Source organism: Pistacia vera, unplaced genomic scaffold, assembly GCF_008641045.1.
Source record: "Pistacia vera cultivar Batoury unplaced genomic scaffold, PisVer_v2 Contig23, whole genome shotgun sequence".
Classification (NCBI taxonomy): domain Eukaryota; kingdom Viridiplantae; phylum Streptophyta; class Magnoliopsida; order Sapindales; family Anacardiaceae; genus Pistacia; species Pistacia vera.
The window spans coordinates 546,420-566,316 of NW_022196035.1; the positions used below are offsets into that span (position 1 = coordinate 546,420).

A 19,897-nucleotide genomic window follows, 5' to 3' on the forward strand; every position below is an offset into this window, starting at 1 on the left:
GAGTATTTCTCATAAATAGGATGCCCACAACTACTTTGGCTTACTTGTCTCCTTACCAAAAATTATTTCAATCCCCACCTGTTTATAAGTCATTGAAAGTTTTTGGATGTTCTTGCTTTCCATTTCTTAGTCCTTTTAATAAGCATAAATTTGACTTTCATTCTACCAAGTGTGTTTGTTGGCTATAGTCAAATTCATAAGGGATATAAATGTTTGAAACCAGATGGAAAAATTGTTGTCACTCCGTGTGTCAAGTTTAATGAGTCAAAATTTCCTTTTTCTCATGGCCATGTTTCTTCTTCTTCCTCTCCTGAGCTGTCATCTGAATCAAATATTTCCTCTGGTCAAATTCAATCTCTTCCATTTCCTGTCATCACTACACAAAGTCCTTCTTCTTCAACCGAACAGGCCCCTCTTCCCTCTGCAGTAACAAGCTCATCAAAACTGTCTGAAAATGGCACTTCAGCACTAGGTATTTCTTCCTCTTTTCCTTCAAACTCACAATTGCATATTTCTCCCTCAATACCTGTTGCACCTCATGATATCTCGTAGTACTTCATTAAATAGTGAACATTATTCCTCACATACTCATATTCCACAACCTGCTTCTTCTTCACAATACTCACCTGATCACTATTCAACTAAGATATCATCCCTTCCTGTTATACCACCTGATCCTAGCCTGCCATCCATTCTACTTGAAGTTGATCTTACACTATCACAGTTCTCTAATACTCTTCAACCCATACACTCTACACAACCACCTTCCACACATCCTACACAATTGAATTCCCTTAACCTTCACCCTATGTTGACCCAAGCCAAAGCAGCATCCATGTCTTCCTTTGCTAATGCTGTAGCAAATCCCTCCACTGTTTTTCTATCGGAACAGCATGTTATTGAGCCAGAACCCAATTCTGTTGTTGAAGCTTTGGCTAATCCTAAGTGGAAAGAGGCAATGCAATATGAATTTACTGCTCTGCTAAAAAATCAGACCTGGACACTGGTTCCTCTTTCCTCCAATGTGAATGTAGTAGGGAACAAATGGGTATTTAGAACCAAGTATAATGCAGATGGTTCTTTGCAAAAATACAAGACTAGGTTTGTTGCAAAGGGTTTTCAACAAACCCCTGGACTTGACTACTTTGAAACTTTTAGTGCAGTTGTTAAACCATCCACTATCAGAATCATTCTTACCTTGGCTGTTACACATGGCTGGGATGTTCAGCAAATTGATGTCAACAACGCATTTTTAAATGATACTTTAAATGAAGAGGTATACATGAAACAACATCCTGGTTTTGAGGATCGTCACAATCCTACATATGTGTGCAAGTTGAATAAAGCTCTTTATGGCTTAAACAAGCTCTAAGGGCTTGGTTTGATCAGTTAAAGGCTGCCCTCCTCAGCAAGGGTTTTGTTAATTCTATCTCTGATTCAAGCCTATTCATTTTTAAGCAAAATTCTTTACTAACCTATGTGTTAGTCTATGTAGATGACATTCTTTTGACAGGATCCAGCTCAAATTACATTACTTAGCTTATGAAGGATTTAAATGATCAGTTCTCACTCAAAACTCTTGGTTCATTGCACTATTTTCTTGGCTGGAAGCTACACGAAACTGCAGTGGTATCCACCTGAAACAAACCAAATATGCAGCTGATCTATTACTCAAAACCCGTATGAATGAAGCTCATCCTTGCTCCACTCTTATGGCCGTTGGTACATGGTTATTCTCAGGTGATAGTGACCTATTCAAGCAACCAAGTTTGTACCGAAGCACTATAGGGGCACTTCAATACCTTACACTTACAAGACATGATCTTAGCTTTCCCGTTAATAAGCTTAGTCAGTTCCTATCAGCTCCTACAACTCTTCAATGGCAAGCATGCAAGAGAATTCTTTGGTATGTCAAAGGAACACTAGATTATGGTTTACACTTTCAGCCCACTCGCTCTCTCAATGTGGAATGTTACGCCGATGCAGATTGGGGAAGTAATTTGGAGGATCGACGCTCTACTAGTGGCTGTTGTGTATACATGGGGCCTAATTTAGTTCAGTGGAGCTCAAGAAAGCAGCGAGTTGTAGCCCTTTCTTCCACTGAAGTTGAGTATAGAGCATTGGCTCAAACAACCACAAAGGTAGCATGGTTGCAGAGTTTATTCACTGAACTAGCTGGACTGCTCTGCAGTTTAAGCTTGTATAAAAAAAAAATCCATTGTACAGGACTACTCTGTAGTTCACTTCCTCAAGCTACGTGACTACTTTATAATTACTTCCTTTGTTTTACGGGACTACTCTTAATTCTTTTATTGTTGTTCATCATTGCTGCTCTTGTAATCACAAGCGCTCTTTAAGTCTTCAATTGAACACTGATCACCCTGCTTATGCTCATAACTTTCAACTGATCATAATAGCAAGATACATTAGTTACAAAGATAAGAAACAACATTTAGTTTTGCCTTCAATTCTGCAAATTGAGCAGCAGGAAGAGCCTTTGTTAAAATGTCAGCAATTTGTAGCTTTGAGGGGACATATTGCACAACAATTTTGTTGGCTAAGACCCGTTCTCTAATGTAGTGTGTGTCTGTTAAAGATAATGGAAAAGAGAAGCAGCTTAGCTTGAGGGGAAGTGTTGATCAAAGATTCATGGTGCTAACTGCAAGTTCACAAAATGATAGGACCTAACTAGAAGTTTTACAAACGATCTCATTTTACTTTATGTGTAAAAGTCTTCTTCTCAAACGTGTTTTGACAGCTACTGCAACTTTACTCTTTACTCTTTTCTTAACCTTTTCACACTTTCTTCACCTGTTTTGTTCAAGTATAAAAGCATCAAGTATTGTATCAAGTTGATTAATACAAAGTATCATTCAGCTAGAATCAAGTTTATCTTTCTTTTCTTTCAAGTTTCACATGGTATTAGAGCCAGCCCCCTGTGAGCTGAGTGATTGACCAGCGGTGGGCTGCCAAACTACCTTCATTCATAGGCAAGTGGACCATATGGGCTTGACCGTGAGGGGGAGTGTTGGAGATCCCACATCGACTAAGCACACTCAAGCCAATGGGTTTATAAGAGTGTGCAATCCTCCCACTCAATAAGGCCTTTTGGGTGAGGAGTTAGGCCCAACTCCAACAAGTGGTATCAGAGCCATAGACTCACGTCAGTGGCTGATTTTTTTGGTGTTAATCTCTCTGCAAATAACATGAATAAGCTCCAAAATTCCACTGATTCGCACTCCTCAATCTTCTTTTCAAGCTTACAAGTGATTAATCCAAAGTTGATGCGAGATAACTATCGAAATAACCATCGATTTTGGAGGTTGCAAGCTCTTTCTACTGTTGGAGCTCATGAGTTGGAAGAACACCTCACAGGTTTAATTCCGTGTCCTCAACCTTTAATTTCATCAAAAAGTGAAAATTGCTCTGAAATAGAAAGTGCTCTGTCAAAAAACAACCTAACCAAAAGCAAAGTCAATCCTGCGTATATTGCTTGGAAACGAACTGACAAGTTTTTAGTTACTTGGTTACTTGCTTCAATCTCTGAATGCATGTTCAGTTGTATATCAAAATGTCAACTCTCATATGAGATTTGGTTTGCTCTTGAGTGAGAATTCCTAAATGATTCTAAAGCTAGAGCTCTACATTTGAAAAACCTATTACAAACCACACAAAAAGGCAATTTAAGCATTAGTGAGTATGTTAAGAAGATGAAAAATATAGCAGAAAGTTTATCTGCTAGTGGTCCAGTTATAACTGACGAAGAAGTACTCCAGTATGTGTTAGACGGTTTGGGACTTGAATTTGACGCAGCGGTGGTTAACTTGACTTCACGCCTTGAATCCAAGTTTGATATAGTGACACTTCAAGAAGCACAGTTCTTGTTATAGAAGTATGAACTGAGGTTAGAAAAGTTTAATTCTGTTGATTTTTCTGCTAGTTTTGTCCACGTTGCTGCTGTGAGTAATGCTGGTCTTAAGCCAACCTTTATCAACACCAATAATTCTTCAAATGATCCTGTAAACACTTCAAGTTCCTCATCTCAATTTCATCCGTCCCTAAACACTTTATCCAGTCCATCTTTTGCTCAACATTGTCCTTTACGTGCTCCAGTTCCCTCTGTCCATTATGGCCAATTTTTTCAACCAGCATCTTCTAATCCTTATGGTGCTTCAACCGTCTCTTATCAACCTACTGGATTTATAAGTTCTGGACGAGGACGAGGAAGAGGTAGAGGAAATGGTAGAGGCAGACCGATTTGTCAACTATGCAGTAAAATTGGACACACTGCTGTGCAGTGTTATCATCGGTACAATTCCAATTACAATGGTGCCTCTCCTCAGTACAACTCAAATAATCATTCCATAGGTGTTGTAAATGGTGCATCTCCACAGTTCAGTTCTACCAATCACTCAATTGGGAATAGATCTTTCAACTCCAGTGAGCAACTTAATGGATCTTTTACCAGTCCAAACAATCAAACAATACAGATCCCTTCACAGCAATTTCCACAGCCGTTACAACCTGGCTTTGTCTTTTTCAATACAACACAACCACATGGCAACTATAGTGGTCTTAACCATCAACAACAACACTTTACCTCACCACCACAAAGCCTCACAGTTCCAAGCCAACAAATCACAACACCAACTCAAGCCTACTTTGCCTCTCAACAACCTTCACCATTTAACTCACAGCTATCATCACATACACCTGTTGCATCAAATTCCTACACAACTGCTCAAGATCTTGCCTAGTATATGGACTTCGAGGCTACGGATCATGTCACTTTTGACCTCAATCAGTTGACTGTTAGCAGAAACTATGGTGGAGCTGATCAGCTACAAGTAGGCAGTGGTGAATTCCTTGATATCTCACATATTGGTTTTACTTCCTTACCTAGCTCTTTACAATCTAAATGTTTACACTTAAAAAATGTTTTGTGCATACCTAGAATCACTAAAAATCTGCTCAGTATATCTAATTCACTAAGGATAATAATGTTGTAGTAGAATTTAACTCTGATTGTTGCATTGTTAAGGACAAACTTTCTAGGGCAGTGTTACTGCAGGGAGAACTTAATGCTGGACTGTATTAGTTGAGACTTCCTTCTCTCAGTCTTTACCTTCCTTTGATCAGTCTATTGCACCTCTTAAATGTCAGAGTTTTGTCTCATCGATTGAACCTACCAAAGTAACTTCTACTGAACCCGAGTCTGTTGTTCAGAATAAGTCTGCTGTTATTGATAATGAGCCTATAGGAAGCTGTGTTAAAACCTCCAGTCTTGTATCTTGCAATAATCCTGTGTCTAGTCTTAAGAATAAATCCACATACTGTCTTAAGGATGGCAGCACCAAAAATAGCAGTAATGAAATAACTAGTGAATCTGTTTTGAATAATTGTAATTCTGTTGCCTTCAATAAAGATGGTTCTGATTTGACACATTGTACTAGTATTTCTGACATGTCTGCTATTAATGTATCATCAAATACTGCTCATGATAATTGTTTTACTAATTATACTGCTGTTGCTAGTCTTAATTATGATATGTCTAATGCATCAACATGTACTGTTAATATTCCCTTACATACTATCTCTGATTATGGTTCTCATGTATCTGACATTGCAACTTCATCAAATACAAATCATGTTGAAATACACAGAAATCTATAGTCTGATATAGGTGCATCTGTTTTTAATATTCCTAACTGTAAATCCAGCATCACTGGCTATCCATCTCTAGCATTACAAGCTGTTAGCAACAAAGAAACTGCTTCCTCACTTTGGCACAATCGTCTAGGTCATCCACACTCAATAGTTTTTAATAAAATCATGCATCAAGTGCACTCAAATTCATCACAAAACATTCCAGCCTTATCTTTTTGTGATGCCTGCCAACTTGGCAAAGCACATAGAAACCATTTTCCTATCTCTGACTCTAGGGCCACTAAACCATTAGAATTGATTCATAGTGATATATGGGGTCCAGCTCCAATTGCATCTTTAGCAGGGTTCAAATACTATATCCATTTCCTAGACGATTATAGTCAATTTACATGGTTATTTCCCTTAAAAACCAAGGCTGAAGTGCAATCTGTCTTTATCAAATTACATCACTTAGCTGAAAGACAGTTTCAACATAAAATCCATTGTTTACAATATGATCAAGGGGTTGAGTATAAAGGGTGAGTATAAAGGTTTAGTGCCTTACTTAACAAAATCAGGAATCCAGTTCAGGTATTCGTGTGCTCATGTGCATCAACAAAATGGACGAAGTGAAAGGAAGCATAGACACTTAGTAGAGACAGGTTTAACTTTGTTAGCACATGCATCCATGCCTATGCATCTCTGGTGGTTTGCATTTGACAATGCTGCTTTTCTAATAAATAGAATGCCTATTGCTGTTTTGGATTTTATTTCACCATATCAGGTGCTGTTTGGTAGACCACCCCTGTACAATTCTTTAAAGGTTTTTGGGTCAGCATGTTTCCCTTATTTGAGAGATTATAATCAACATAAACTTAGCTTTCACTCTTCAAAGTGTGTGTTTGTAGGATAAAACCTAATTCACAAAGGTTATAAGTGTCTAAGTGCCGAAGGAAAAATTTACATTACTCCTAATGTTAAATTTCATGAAATAGAGTTTCCTTTTAAATCTAGATTTGGTCAGCCTAATACTTCAGCCCCTAGAGAATCATATTTCAAAGAGTCAAACACTCATTTTCGTTATTCCAGAGTTCAACCACCTGATGTGTCCAGCAAAAAAGTCTTTCCAGCAGAACTGAGCTCTCAAGTTAGTCCTCATTCAACAGTTGGAGTATCAAATTCTACCTCATCATTATCATCCTATAAGTCTGATCTTGCTCCTGCAAATAACTGCAATTTACCTACTGATTCCTCTCCAAATTCTTTAAACACAGCACCTGATTCATCTAAACCAGTGTCCAATCCTCAAAATTCCTCTCTTGAACTAATACCTTCTCCCTATAAGCAAACTGATTCCAAACTCTCAAACCATACACTTGTAATAGATCTGACCTCTTATCCACCTCTTCATTCTCTTGTCACTTCTTAATCATCCTCTAATCAAGATCTTACTCACTGCCCACTTGTAGGTGACTTGGCACCCTCACAGTTTCTCACTACATCAACTGATCAGCCTCCAAATACAAACACACATCCCATGTTAACAAGGTCCAAAACCAATTCTTCCATGACCCTTAACCATTCAGGAAAAACTACACTTATTTTATCTGGTAACACCCCCGTCCTCCCTGAACCTTGTTCTGTGAAAGAGGCATTAGCTACTGCTAAATGGAAAGAAGCTATGCAAATGGAATTTGATGCACTAATGAAAAACAACACCTGGATTTTGGTACCAAGAACTAATGACATGCATGTAGTTGGGAATAAATAGGTGTTTAGGACCAAGTTTCATGCTGATGGTTCTTTACAAAAATACAAAGCTAGATTGGTTGCTAAAAGGTTTCAACAAACACCCCGGTTGGACTACTTTGAAACATTTAGTCCTGTAGTTAAACCTTCCACCATTAGGATCATTCTCACCCTTGCAGTAACTAATGGTTGGGATATCCAACAAGTGGATGTGAACAATGCATTTCTTAATGGCACTTTGAATGAAGTAGTCTACATGCAGCAACCTGATGGATTTGAAAATGCTGCTATTCCCTCTTATGTTTGCAAATTAAATAAGGCTCTCTATGGCCTAAAACAAGCCCCTAGAGCCTGGTTTGACAAGCTGAAGTTTGCACTTATTGCCAAAGGATTTTAGAATTCTATTTCTGATTCTAGTTTGTTCATTTGTAAAAATTATGGTCATGTTACATATATTCTTATATATGTGGATGACATTTTGATTACTGGATCCAACTCTTCATCCATACATCAGCTTGTTCGAGAATTGAATGATCAATTTGCTTTAAAGACACTTGGTTCCATCAAATACTTCTTGGGGTTAGAAGTTACAAGAACACCGGATGGTATTCACTTAAAACAGACTAAATATATTGTTGATCTACTTGTTAAGACACAAATGCAAGATTCTCATGCATGTTCAACCCCAATGGTTGTAGGTATCAAACTCTATTCTACAGACAACCATTTGTTCAAAGACCCTAGTCTTTATCGGAGCACCATAGGAGCCCTTCAATACCTTACCCTTACTAGACATGATATAAGCTTTGTAGTAAACAAACTAAGTCAATATCTTCAAGCTCCTACTGAGCTTCAATGGCAAGCTTGCAAAAGGGTTTTAAGGTATATAAAAGGCACTTAGTACTATGGATTATAGTTCAGGTCAGCAGCATCTCTTAGCATTGAATGTTATGCTGATGCGGATTGGGGTAGTAGTTTGGATGACCGAAGGTCTACAAGTGGGTATTATGTGTTCTTTGGTCCTAATCTAATTCAATGGAGCTCAAGAAAACAGAAGGTGGTTGCTCTTTAATCAACCGAAGCTGATTATAGAGCATTAGCTAACACAGCCACTGAAATTGCATGGCTGCAGAGCATGTTTTCAGAGTTAGGATTAAAACTGAAAACTCCCCCTGTTATTTGGTGTGATAATGTGAGTGCGGGTACTCTTGCCGCAAATCCTATTTTTCATGCACGAACCAAACACATTGAAATTGATGTTCACTACATCAGGGATCAAGTTCTTGCAAAGAATATTGCAGTTCAGTATGTACCATCTCAGCTATAGATAGCAGATGTACTAACCAAGGCTATGTCAGTAGCTCAGTTTCAGGAACTGAGACAGAAATTGAATGTTCTTGCCATGCCTGTTTCTGATTTAGAAATGGCTACAGAGAAGTAGTGCAACAGATTAGTTGTTGTGGTGATTGTAGAATTTCTTTTATGCAGCTTTGATGTAGTGATGTAGAAGTAGTGCAGCAGATTACTTGTTGTGGTGATTTAGAAATGGCTGCAGAGAAGTAGTGCAGCAGATTAGTTGTTGTGTTTTGATGTGGTGATGCAGAAATGGTCCAGCAAAAATTTTATGCAGTTTTGATGTGGTGATGTAGAAATGGTCCAGCAAATTAGTTGTTGTGGAGTTGTTAATGCAGAATTTTTATGCAGTTTTTTGGATTGAAGAAATGGTCCAGCAAATTACTTGTTGTGGAGTTGTTAATGCAGAATTTTTATGCAGTTTTTGGATTGATGCAGAATTTTGATGATGTAGAAGTAATGTAGCAGATTTTATACAATTTTGGTGGTGCAGGAAAATAATGCAGTAGATCAAAAATTTTATGCAATTTTGGTGGTGCAGAAAAATGATGCAGCAGATTAGAAATTTTATGCAGTTTTGGTGGTGCAAAAAAATAATGCAACAGATCAGAAATTTTGTGCAGTTTTGGTGATGCAGAAAAATAGTGCAGCAAATCAGAAGTAATGGAGTAGTTTTTGGAGAATTTTGAATCAATTGAGTTTGCGGGGAAATGTTAAAGAAAATGGAAAGAAAGCAGAATCAGTTGAGTTTGAGGGAAATATTAAAGATAATGGAAAAGAGAAGCAGCTTAGCTTGAGGGGAACTGTTGACCAAAGATTCATGGTGCTAACTGCAAGTTCACAAAATGATAGGACTTGACTGGAAGTTTTACAAACGATGACGTTTTACTTTATGTGTAAAAGTCTTCTTCTCAAACATGTTTTGACAGCTGCTGCAACTTTACTCTTTACTCTTTTCTTAACCTTTTCACAATTTCTTCACCTATTTCGTTCAAGTATAAAAGCAGCAATTATTGTATCAAGTTGATTAATACAAAGTATCATTCAGCTAGAATCAAGTTTATCTTTCTTTTCTTTCAAGTTTCACAGTGTCAATCTCCATGTGCTTGGTTCTAGCATGAAACACGGGATTGGAAGCCAGTGCTCCCACACTCACATTGTCACACCATATTACGGGAATTTTAGTAATTGATAGACCCAATTAATTAAACACATTGTTTAGCCAAGCAATTTCAATGGTTGTATGTGCCAAAGCTCTGTACTCAACTTCAATGGTTGTATGTGCCAAAGCTCTGTACTCAACTTCAATGGATGATAGAGCTACTACCTTTTATTTTCTAGAGCTCCATTGGATTAGGTTTGGTCTTAAGTAGACACAATACCCACTTGTGGACCTCATATCCTCTATGTTACCGCCCCAATTCGCATCGGCATAACATTCAATCTCCAAAGAGGCAGCTGGTGTGAACTTAAGACCATGATCTTTTATGCCTTGAATATACCATAAGACACTTTTACAAGCTTGTCAATGTAGATTAGTAGGAGACGACAAAAATTGGCTTAATTTATTCACTGTGAAGTTGAGATCAGACTTTGTTAAAGTAAGATATTGAAGAGCACCCATTGTACTTCTATACAAACTAGGATCTGAAACAGTTCACTATCTATTGGAAATAATTTTGATCTTGCAGTCATAGAAGTAGCATATGAATTGGCTTTCATCATCTTTGTTTTTTGCAGCAAATCATTAGCATACTTGGTCTATCTTAGATGAATTTCAGTGGTCGTCCTTGTAACTTCAAGATCGAGAAAATACTTTAAAGAACCAAGTGCTTTCAAGGCAAATTGATCATTAAGTTCCTGCACCAGGGCACTCACATATGCCATATTAGATCTAGTTAGTAAAATATCATCAATACAAACCAAAACATAGGTAACTTGTGTGTCTTGGTTGAGGATGAATAAACTTGAATCTGATACAGAGTTTCTGAATGCTTTGTCCTGAAGTGCTTGCTTCAGCCGATCAAACCATGCTTTAGGGGCTTGTTTGAGCCCATATAAAGCCTTGTTTAATTTACAACCATGTTATGGCTTCATAGTATCTTCAAAACCAGGGGGTTGCACCATGTAAACAACTTCATTTAGAGTGCCATTGAGAAATGCATTGTTCACATCAATTTGTTGAACATCCCAATTATAAGTAACAACCAAAGTGAGGATAATTCTAATTGTTGAAGGTTTAATGACTGGACTAAAAGTATCAAAATAGTCTAATGCTGGGGTTTGTTGAAACCTTTTGGCTACTAACTGGGCTTTATACCTTTGTAGGGAACCATCTGCATTATGTTTCACTCTAAATACCCATTTGTTTTCAACAACATTCATTTCTGATGAAAAAGGTACAAGTATCCATGTGTTATTTGAAATTAGAGAATCAAACTCACACTGCATTGCAGTCTTCCATTCAATGCTACTCATGGCTTCTTAAACTGAATTCGGTTATGGTGTAATTGATCCAGTAAGTATAAGAGTTGTAGGTTGGTTTGTAGGCTAAGTTGAAGGCTGAATTGATGACTTGAGAGGAAGAGAATGTAACTTGGCCAGTTTGAATCTTGTAAGCATTGGATGAACATTGCTAGAAGTATCTAAAACTAGTGGAATGCTAACAAACTGTGAAGGAGTCAGATCAACCTCAAGAGAACATGATGGTGCAGTTGTTACAGTTTTAGTTGTTTGTAAAGGTCTAGTTGTATTTCACTCTAAATATCCATGTTTCCAACAACGTTCATTTCTGATGAAAAGGGTACAAGTATCCATGTGTTATTTGAAATTAGAGCATCATACTCACACTTCATTGCAGTCTTGCATTCAGTGCTACTCAAGGCTTCTTAAACTGAATTCGGTGCTAGTGTAACTGATCTAGTAAGTAAAAGAGCTATAGGTTGGTTTGTAGGCTGAGTTGAAGGCTAAATTGATGACTTGAGAGGAAGAGAATGTAACTTGGCCAGTTTGGATCTTGTAAGCATTGGATGAACATTGCTAGAAGTATCTAAAACTGGTCGAATGCTAACAAACTGTAAAGGAGTCAGATCAACCTCAAGAGAACATGATTGTGTAGTTGTTACAGGTCTAGTTGTTGGTAATTTTGGTACTAATTGTGAGGAGGATGTAGTCGTGGTGGTTTGTGTAGGTAAGGAACCTGATTTGGCTAGAATTAAGACAGGTGCTGGTTGTGAATGTGATGTAGTCATGATTGTTTGAGCAGGTAGGGATACTTGTTTGGCTTATGCTGGATGTGAGAAGGTTGTAGTGTTCTGTGTAGGTAAGGGACCTGATTTGGCTGGTGAGGGAGTTGGTTTAAAGGATAACGATGGTCTTAGATAGGCTATAAAATCAATTTTAATGGTTCCAAACAGATGTGGTTGTGATGAATGCAATTTTTGTTGAGGTGGAGAAATGGATTTTGATGAGTGGAGGTGTGTAGGATTAACAATAAGTGTAGAGTCCAGATTCCATGTACTAGTTGAAGGAGAATTGTTATAAGAACTAACCACTGCAAGGGCAGGTTCAACAGGTCCAAGTCCAACTGATTGATATGGGACTTTTGAATGGTTTATTGACACAAAAGGAAAAGACTGTGGTACAGAATTAGAAGATCAACTGACGGTAAAGTGGCCGGACTAATATTGGAAAAACTAGAAGAAAAAGGGAACTCATTTTCATTGAACTTGACAGTTGGAGTGATAAAGATTTTGCCATTTGAACTTAAACATTTGTAACCTTTGTGAACCAAACTATATCCTACAAAGACACATTTTTTTAGAGTGGAAGCTAAACTTAGTTGGTTAAAGACTCTTAGGAATGGGAAACAAGCACATCCAAATACTTTTAAGGTCTCATAGCAAGGTGAAAATTTAAACAACACTTGATAGGGTGTCACACATTGTAAGATTTCAATTGGCATTCTAGTAATCAAATAAATTACAGTTTCAAAAGCTAGCCACCAAAAATGCAACAGCATGAATGCATGAGCTAATAAAGTGAAACCGGTTTCTACCACATGTTAATGTTTCCTCTCACTTCGTCCATTTTGTTGATGCACATAAGAACATGAATGCTTAAATTGAATACCTTCACTAGTTAAGTAAGGAATTAAGCTTTTATATTCACCCTCTTGATCAGATTGAATGCATTTAAGTTTGTGGTCAAACTGTCTTTCGGCTAAGCAATGGAATTTAATGAAAAGAGATCTCACCTAAGCCTTGGTTCTAAGTGGAAAGAGCCAAGTGAACCTACTATAGTCATCCAAGAAAGAAACATAATATCTAAATTTTTCAATGGAAGGAATGGAGGTAAGACCCCATATATCATTATGGATGAGTTCAAGGGGTGAGTTTGCTCGAAATGATGAACAAGGGAAGGTTTGATGCATTTTCTCTATTTGACAAGTATCACAAAACTCAACAGATTTCAAATGTGATTTCTTTAGTAAAGAACTCATAATGTGTTGATATGCTTTGATGTATGGATGTCCTAACCTTTTATGCCAAACTATAAAGTTGGAATAATTTTCATAGTTAGAGCACAAGTTGATATTGGTTCAGTATGATGTTCATAGTGGGAAATGTAATTTTCATGATTTATACATTTATGAACAGGATTCGCACACTCTTGTTTGAGAGAACATATAATTGGATCATTATTATCATGAATACACGTAGATTGATAACATTAGCTAACTGATTATCATTAACCACACAAACAGAGGATTCATTATGACCACAACAATCATCATCACAATCAACTTTATTGACATTTTGATTATTGCTAATAAAAGAAACATCAGAATCAGAAATATCATTGTTTTCATTACTAAAAATTGAAGTACAAGAAGAGACATGTTGTTTAGCAAAATCAGAACAGACAAACTGATTGATATTGTACTTGTCACTACTGAATTTATTCTTAAAAATAGGATCTAATAGTGAACTTAAGGAGCTATTGATGTGATTATTAAGGTCATGAGTGTGAGAGAACGCAAGATTTATTGAGGGTGAACTTGAAAAAGGTTTTTCTATGAAGATCAAAGGCTGGACTGACAAACTTGAAAGTATCACCAGCTGGTAAAGCCCTGCCTTAAGGTCCCCTTGTAGTAGTGTTGCCCTAGTAACTATGTCCTTTACAACATAGCAATGAGAATTAAACTCCACAACTACATTGTTATCCTTTGTAAATTTAGAGAGATTTAGTAGATTTTTTTGTAATTTTTGGAACACACAAAATATTCTTGAGATATAGACATTTGGAATGCAAATTGCTAGGTAAAGAAGAGATACCAGTATGGGAGATGTGCAACAACTCACCATTGCCCACTTGCAACTGATTTGACCCTTCATAGGATTTGCTAACATTCAGGTGAGCTGGATTAGATGCAATATGATTGTTAGATGCAATATGATTGGTTGCCCCTGAATCCATGTACCAAACTGGATTAGTGAGAGTGTTTGCATTAGCAAATGGCAGAGTTGAATACTATTGCGGGTGCAGAGTTATGTGTGCTTGTGAACCATTTTGAGAACCAGCAGATGAGTGTTGACTTGGCAAGCCCATATACATAGGTTGAACTTAGGAGAAATTGACTGGTTGAGCTAGTTGGTTGATTGAGGAAGCAGATTGGTTAACTGTGTTAAGGTGTTGTTGTGCATTTAATGAAGAGCTTGAATTTGGATTGAACTAAGCAGATCCTGGATGTGAAAAATGATCACTGAAAGGCATTTTTCTAGCAATTGGGAAAGGCCTTGCAACCTGATTAACACCACCAACTGAAAAAGATGGATTATACTGAAAACCATTATTAGCATTAGTAACCTGTGATAGCGAATGAAAAACACCAGGTTGGTAATTGTTTCCAGATTGAAAACCTCTACTATAGGGTGAATCATATCGGTGATAACATTGGACAGCAGTGTGTCCTGGTTTGCCACATACTTGGCACATTGGTCTCCTTCTCCTATTAAACCTACCTTTGCCTCTGCCAAAATTAGTGCTCATAGTAAGTCTATAATTGTTCCAAGAGCCTTCATATTGAAAAGTAGGCATCTGATTATAAATGCCAGAAGATCTAGGCTAATTTGATGAGCTCATAGGTACTTGATAAGCAGAGTGATGAGTATGATGCTGCAAAACGTCGAGAGATGGACCAATATTCTCACATTTTCTAGAGGGGTTTGTCTGACTAGTAGTTGCTATATTAGCTGAGCTATTAGAGAATTCCAATGTGTTGAACTTGTCTCATCTAACCTCATACTTTTGCAACAAGAACTTTGCTTCTTATAAGGTCACAGAATCTGATTTTGATTCGATTCTTAAAGTGAGATTAACAACTGTTGCATCATATTCTGGACCAAGTCTATCAAGAACATACTGAAGAAGATCTTCATCAAACACAAACTAAGCACTTGCATATAGTCTTAAAGCTAATTTCTTCATTCTCTTAACATAGCTATCAATACTTTGATCTTTCTTCTGAGTTGTTTGCAACAAATTTTTTAAATGAAGTGCTTGAGCCTTAGAGTCAATCTCAAATTCATGCTCAAGTGCAGACCAAACTTAATGTGAATAGTGACACTTTAATACATAATCAAACATGCTCTCAGAAATTGATGCTTATAATTAGGTTACTAAGAACTTGTCTGTAAGTTTCCAACTCACATAGGCTGCATTTATTTCTTCTTTAATTTCACTTTCTTTATCTTTAGGATCATGAATTGATTTAGAAACAATCTGCTTAGTAACAATTATTGGAGGAGGACAAGGTATATTACCAATTAAGTAGTCCTCCAATTCGTGAGCTCCAGCATCGAAAAGAATCTACGACCTCCAAAATCGATAGTTGTCATGCGTAAGTTTAGTGTTCACAACTTGTAAACCAGATGAAAAAGCAAATGGAGCAAAATTAGTCGAGGTATTGAAGTTGTTCAACATTTTTTTATAATTGAGGAACTTAGAAGGATGGGAATTATCAGCCATTGACGTTAGTCAATGCTCTGATACCATGTGAGATATGTAGGAGTAGTAGAGAAAAAGAAGAAAAAAAGAGAAACTATTCGAAGAAAGATTTTATGTATTTCAGTAAAAGTAAACTAATACACAGTGCACTATTCACTTTTATACTTAAAGACTAAAGAAGAAGAACTGTAGCTGGTAGCTCAACTAGGCTATTGAATATTCTTAATGAAAACGTTGTCATTCCTTTTGTCTTCTTAGAAATGGCGTAGTTTCATTTTTATAGTCCAACACAGTTGAGTCAATATTATTGCAACATGCCTCACCTTTCTCGTTTACAATGAATGAATTGTCCTCTGATTGCTATCACACTCATAACAGGAGAAAAATATGTCTATATACTAGGTTTAGAGTGACAAAACCTAGTTTTACAAGGATTATTATTCTTAAGCTCAAATCCAATAAAACATTAATGACTTACAGACCCCCTAATGCATTTGTGTAACCTATTTAATGCTGAAGTAGTCGACAACTCCAACATATAATCTCTTCCTATTTTTCTTACATATATTAACGTCCATATTGTTTATAATATCTACCTTTTTGCATTGTTCAAGTTATTTTGCCTTCAATGGAGACATGCAATATTGATGTGTAAGGCGAAGCTCTAGGAATAACATAATTAATTTGCAATTGTTTGAAAGCAATAAAGCCATTTAGATCGATATTGATTTAAAGACAAGGGCAGCTTGGGTCAAGCAAGTGCCATGTTTGAGATGTAAATCTGTAAGTTTGCTGGATCCTAAAGGCATGAACAAATATAAAGCCTGCATTTGGTATCTAACATTATTATCCTTGATGATATGTAAAATGTGTGGAGTGATAATAGCTAGGAAGAATTTTGATTGTAGTGAAAAAAATATTATCAGATAAAATGGCACTATGACACGTGTCTATGCAGAAAAAATCAAAAACAATGGTAATAAAATTAGAAATGGGATTTGGTGTTATTTGGCATGTGATAGTCTTTGTGCCAAATGGGAGGTCTAGTGGTCCTGGTAGATTTTCTGGATGGAACAGGCTTTATAGACTGAGAAGTAATATTAGCGGAAGGATAAAAATCAGAATTATCATAATGAAAAAGAATATTACTTGAAGGTGTGGAAGACCTATGAACTGGTGCAAATGAAGGATTGGAGTTTTGAATATCTGTAGAATGGGGCATGAATCCAAGTGAATCTGAATCAAATATGGTTTCTGCACTAGGAAATAAAGCTTTAGATCTCTGTATAGTGTTAAATCAGAATATGGAAAAATGGTTTTAAAAAACTCAACATCTTGGCTAACAAGAATTTTCTTATGAGTAATATCAAACACTTTGTATCCCTTTTGAAAGGTAGGATAACCCAAAAAATGCAAGGCAAATCTCTTGGACTAAATTTATCTATTTTTGGTAAAACAGTAGCATAACAAAGACATCCAAAGACTCTCAAATTTGTTAGGTGGTTTATGAAAAAGAATTCCATATGGAGATTTGTTTTGAAGGAGAGTTTTTGGAACCCTATTGAGAATGTATGTAGCAATCAAAATGCATTCCCCCCAAAAACGAATAGGAACATGAGATTGAAATTTTAGAGCTCTTGCAATATTCAGGATATGGTGGTGTTTCCTTTTTACAACCCCATTTTGTTGGAGTGTATAAGGGCACAAACTCTCATGAATTATACCAAGAGAACTTAAAAAAAATGTCAAAATCTTTATTATAAAATTCAGTTCCATTGTCTGTCCTAATCTTTTTAGTGGTAATAGAAAACTGATTTTGAATCATCAAAATAAACTTTTTGAAAAAATGAAAGATATCTGATTTTGTAACCATTAAAAAGGTCCAAGTCGCTCATGAATAGTCATCAACCAAAGTAAGAAAAAATCTAAAATTCTTATATGTGGTATCCTTGTAAGGACCCCATACATCAATATGTAATATATCAAAAATTTTATTTGAAGAAGATGTACTATGAGAAAAAGATTTTCTACATTGCTTAGCCATAGGACAAATGCTACAATGATGAAGTGATTCTTGCACAGAAATGTGTGTAAGAGAAGGAATCAACTTCATTTTGGAAAAAGATGCATGGCCTAATCTATGATGCCAGATGATATTATTAACTCTAAACAAGCAGTCAAGATTGGATTACAATCTGATTTATTATCTATAACAGAGGAAGACTTATTATCATCCTATGGTTGAACCATATAATAGAGCCTATGATATTCTTTACCAATCGCTATCATTGACCCAGTCCATAGGTCTTGAAATAGGCAAAAATGGGGAAAAAATATAATAGTAGCATTATTGTCTTTGCAAAATTTAGAAACAGACAATAAATTGTAATGAAGTTGAGGGATAAAAAGAACTCTTTTGAGTCTAATCCGAGAAGAAAGGGATATATCACCAGTATGGGTAATTGGGGAGGTCATACCATTTGGAAGTTTAACACTGGGTTTTTTTGTAGAGTTGTATAAAGAAATATTTTCCAAGCTTTGAAAAACAAAAGTCATATGGTCATTCGCTCCTGTATCAAGAATCCACTCATTATATAAAGCCATTCCAAGAAGAGAATTTATGTTACCTACTATATTGGCAGCGATTTCAGAATCATCCTGAGTCAATCTAGGAGTATTTGAACCATCCTTGCCAAGAAGTTTGAGAATTTCGGCTTGTTCATGGAAGCAGAAGTCTTGTGTGGATCATCCATCATAGCAGATTCACTATGGTTAGCAATAGGAATTTTAGAAGTACCTCGTCTCTTCTGTTTTTTGTCGATTATCGGGATAATCATGCAATTTCCAACAAAAATTGATGGTGTGATTACTCAAATGGCAATATTCACACTCCATAGTCTTCTTCTCTTTGGTGCCCTAAGCATGATTATTTGTGGACTTAAAATTGTGAGTAAAAAAAGCTGACACTTCAGATTGAGAGTCAATTGTAGACGTAATTCCTCTCTGTTTCTCTTCTTGATTAATCATTGAATAAGCAATGCTGACCGTAGGTAATGGATTCATCAATAAAATGGAACTGCGAACTGTCGAATAACTCTCATTCAGACCCATAAGGAATTGCATAACTTTTGAGTCTGTTCATGTTCTTTAGTAACTTTAGAAACAGCGCAAGCACAATTAGCAGGTGGAAGCATTGAAGCATATTCATCCCAAAGAATCTTCAATCTTGTGCAATAAACTGGAATCGTTGATGTGCCTTGTTGAGTCGTAGCAATCTCCTTCATGATTAAGTAAATTCTCGATCCATGAATCTTGTCATAACTTTTTTTAAGATCTTTCCATACTGAAGCAGCAGTATTCCCGTATACAACTCCAATAACCAAATCCTTTGAAATAGTGTTCATAATCCAAGACATGACTGTCGCATCGCAACGATCCCATTGTTGTGCCTGAAGTGGATCAAAAGGACGTGTAAATGAGCCATCCACAAAACCTAGCTTGTTCTTTGCTAAAAGTGCAATTCACATCACACGACTCCATAATCTATAGTTTTCAATTCCAATCAAAGTTTGGCCAACAATTTGATTTCTAGGAGTGTCTAAAGGATGCAGATACAACGGATTGTTGTAATCTGCCGCCATTGTTGTTCTCTCAGTAGATCCACTCATTGTCAATCAAGAACTAGGGCAAAAGAAATCAAATATTGCAAAAAAGAAATTAGAGAGAGAAACAAAAAATCTGAATGAGTTTAATGTAACAGAGAAGAATCTTGGTTGAATCGAACAAAAATAGCTGAAATTTGTTGTTGAATGAGTTAGATCGAAAAAGTGCTCTGATACCATTTTAGGAATAGAAACAGTTGAGATACTGTATGGAAGAAAGAAGAGAGAGAAAGGAAAATGTATTTTTTATTTCTGACTTGACTTCTCAATACAATGTGTGCTTTAAATAGCTGAACTTTATTTAGAAACTAATTAACAAATACACTAACTAAACTAACAGATAGTGACAACTAATATATGTAACTGTTACTAACTAATAAATTTCAACAGGAGAATCTAATCCACAAACAAAAAGTGAATTAATTGAGAAGATATAAGCAAGAAGAAATGGCTACTTCTCTTTCTCAAACTCACAACCC

At 36.4% G+C, this 19,897-nt stretch overlaps 1 protein-coding gene across 1 annotated transcript; it reads left to right on the plus strand.

The window, feature by feature from the left end:
* Positions 1–1,682: 1,682 nt before the first annotated feature.
* Positions 1,683–2,688, plus strand: LOC116131165 (secreted RxLR effector protein 161-like). Its single transcript, XM_031416806.1, has 2 exons — positions 1,683–2,141; positions 2,581–2,688. The coding sequence occupies exons 1-2, from the start codon at positions 1,683–1,685 to the stop codon at positions 2,686–2,688; spliced, it is 567 nt and encodes a 188-aa protein (XP_031272666.1).
* Positions 2,689–19,897: the final 17,209 nt, after the last annotated feature.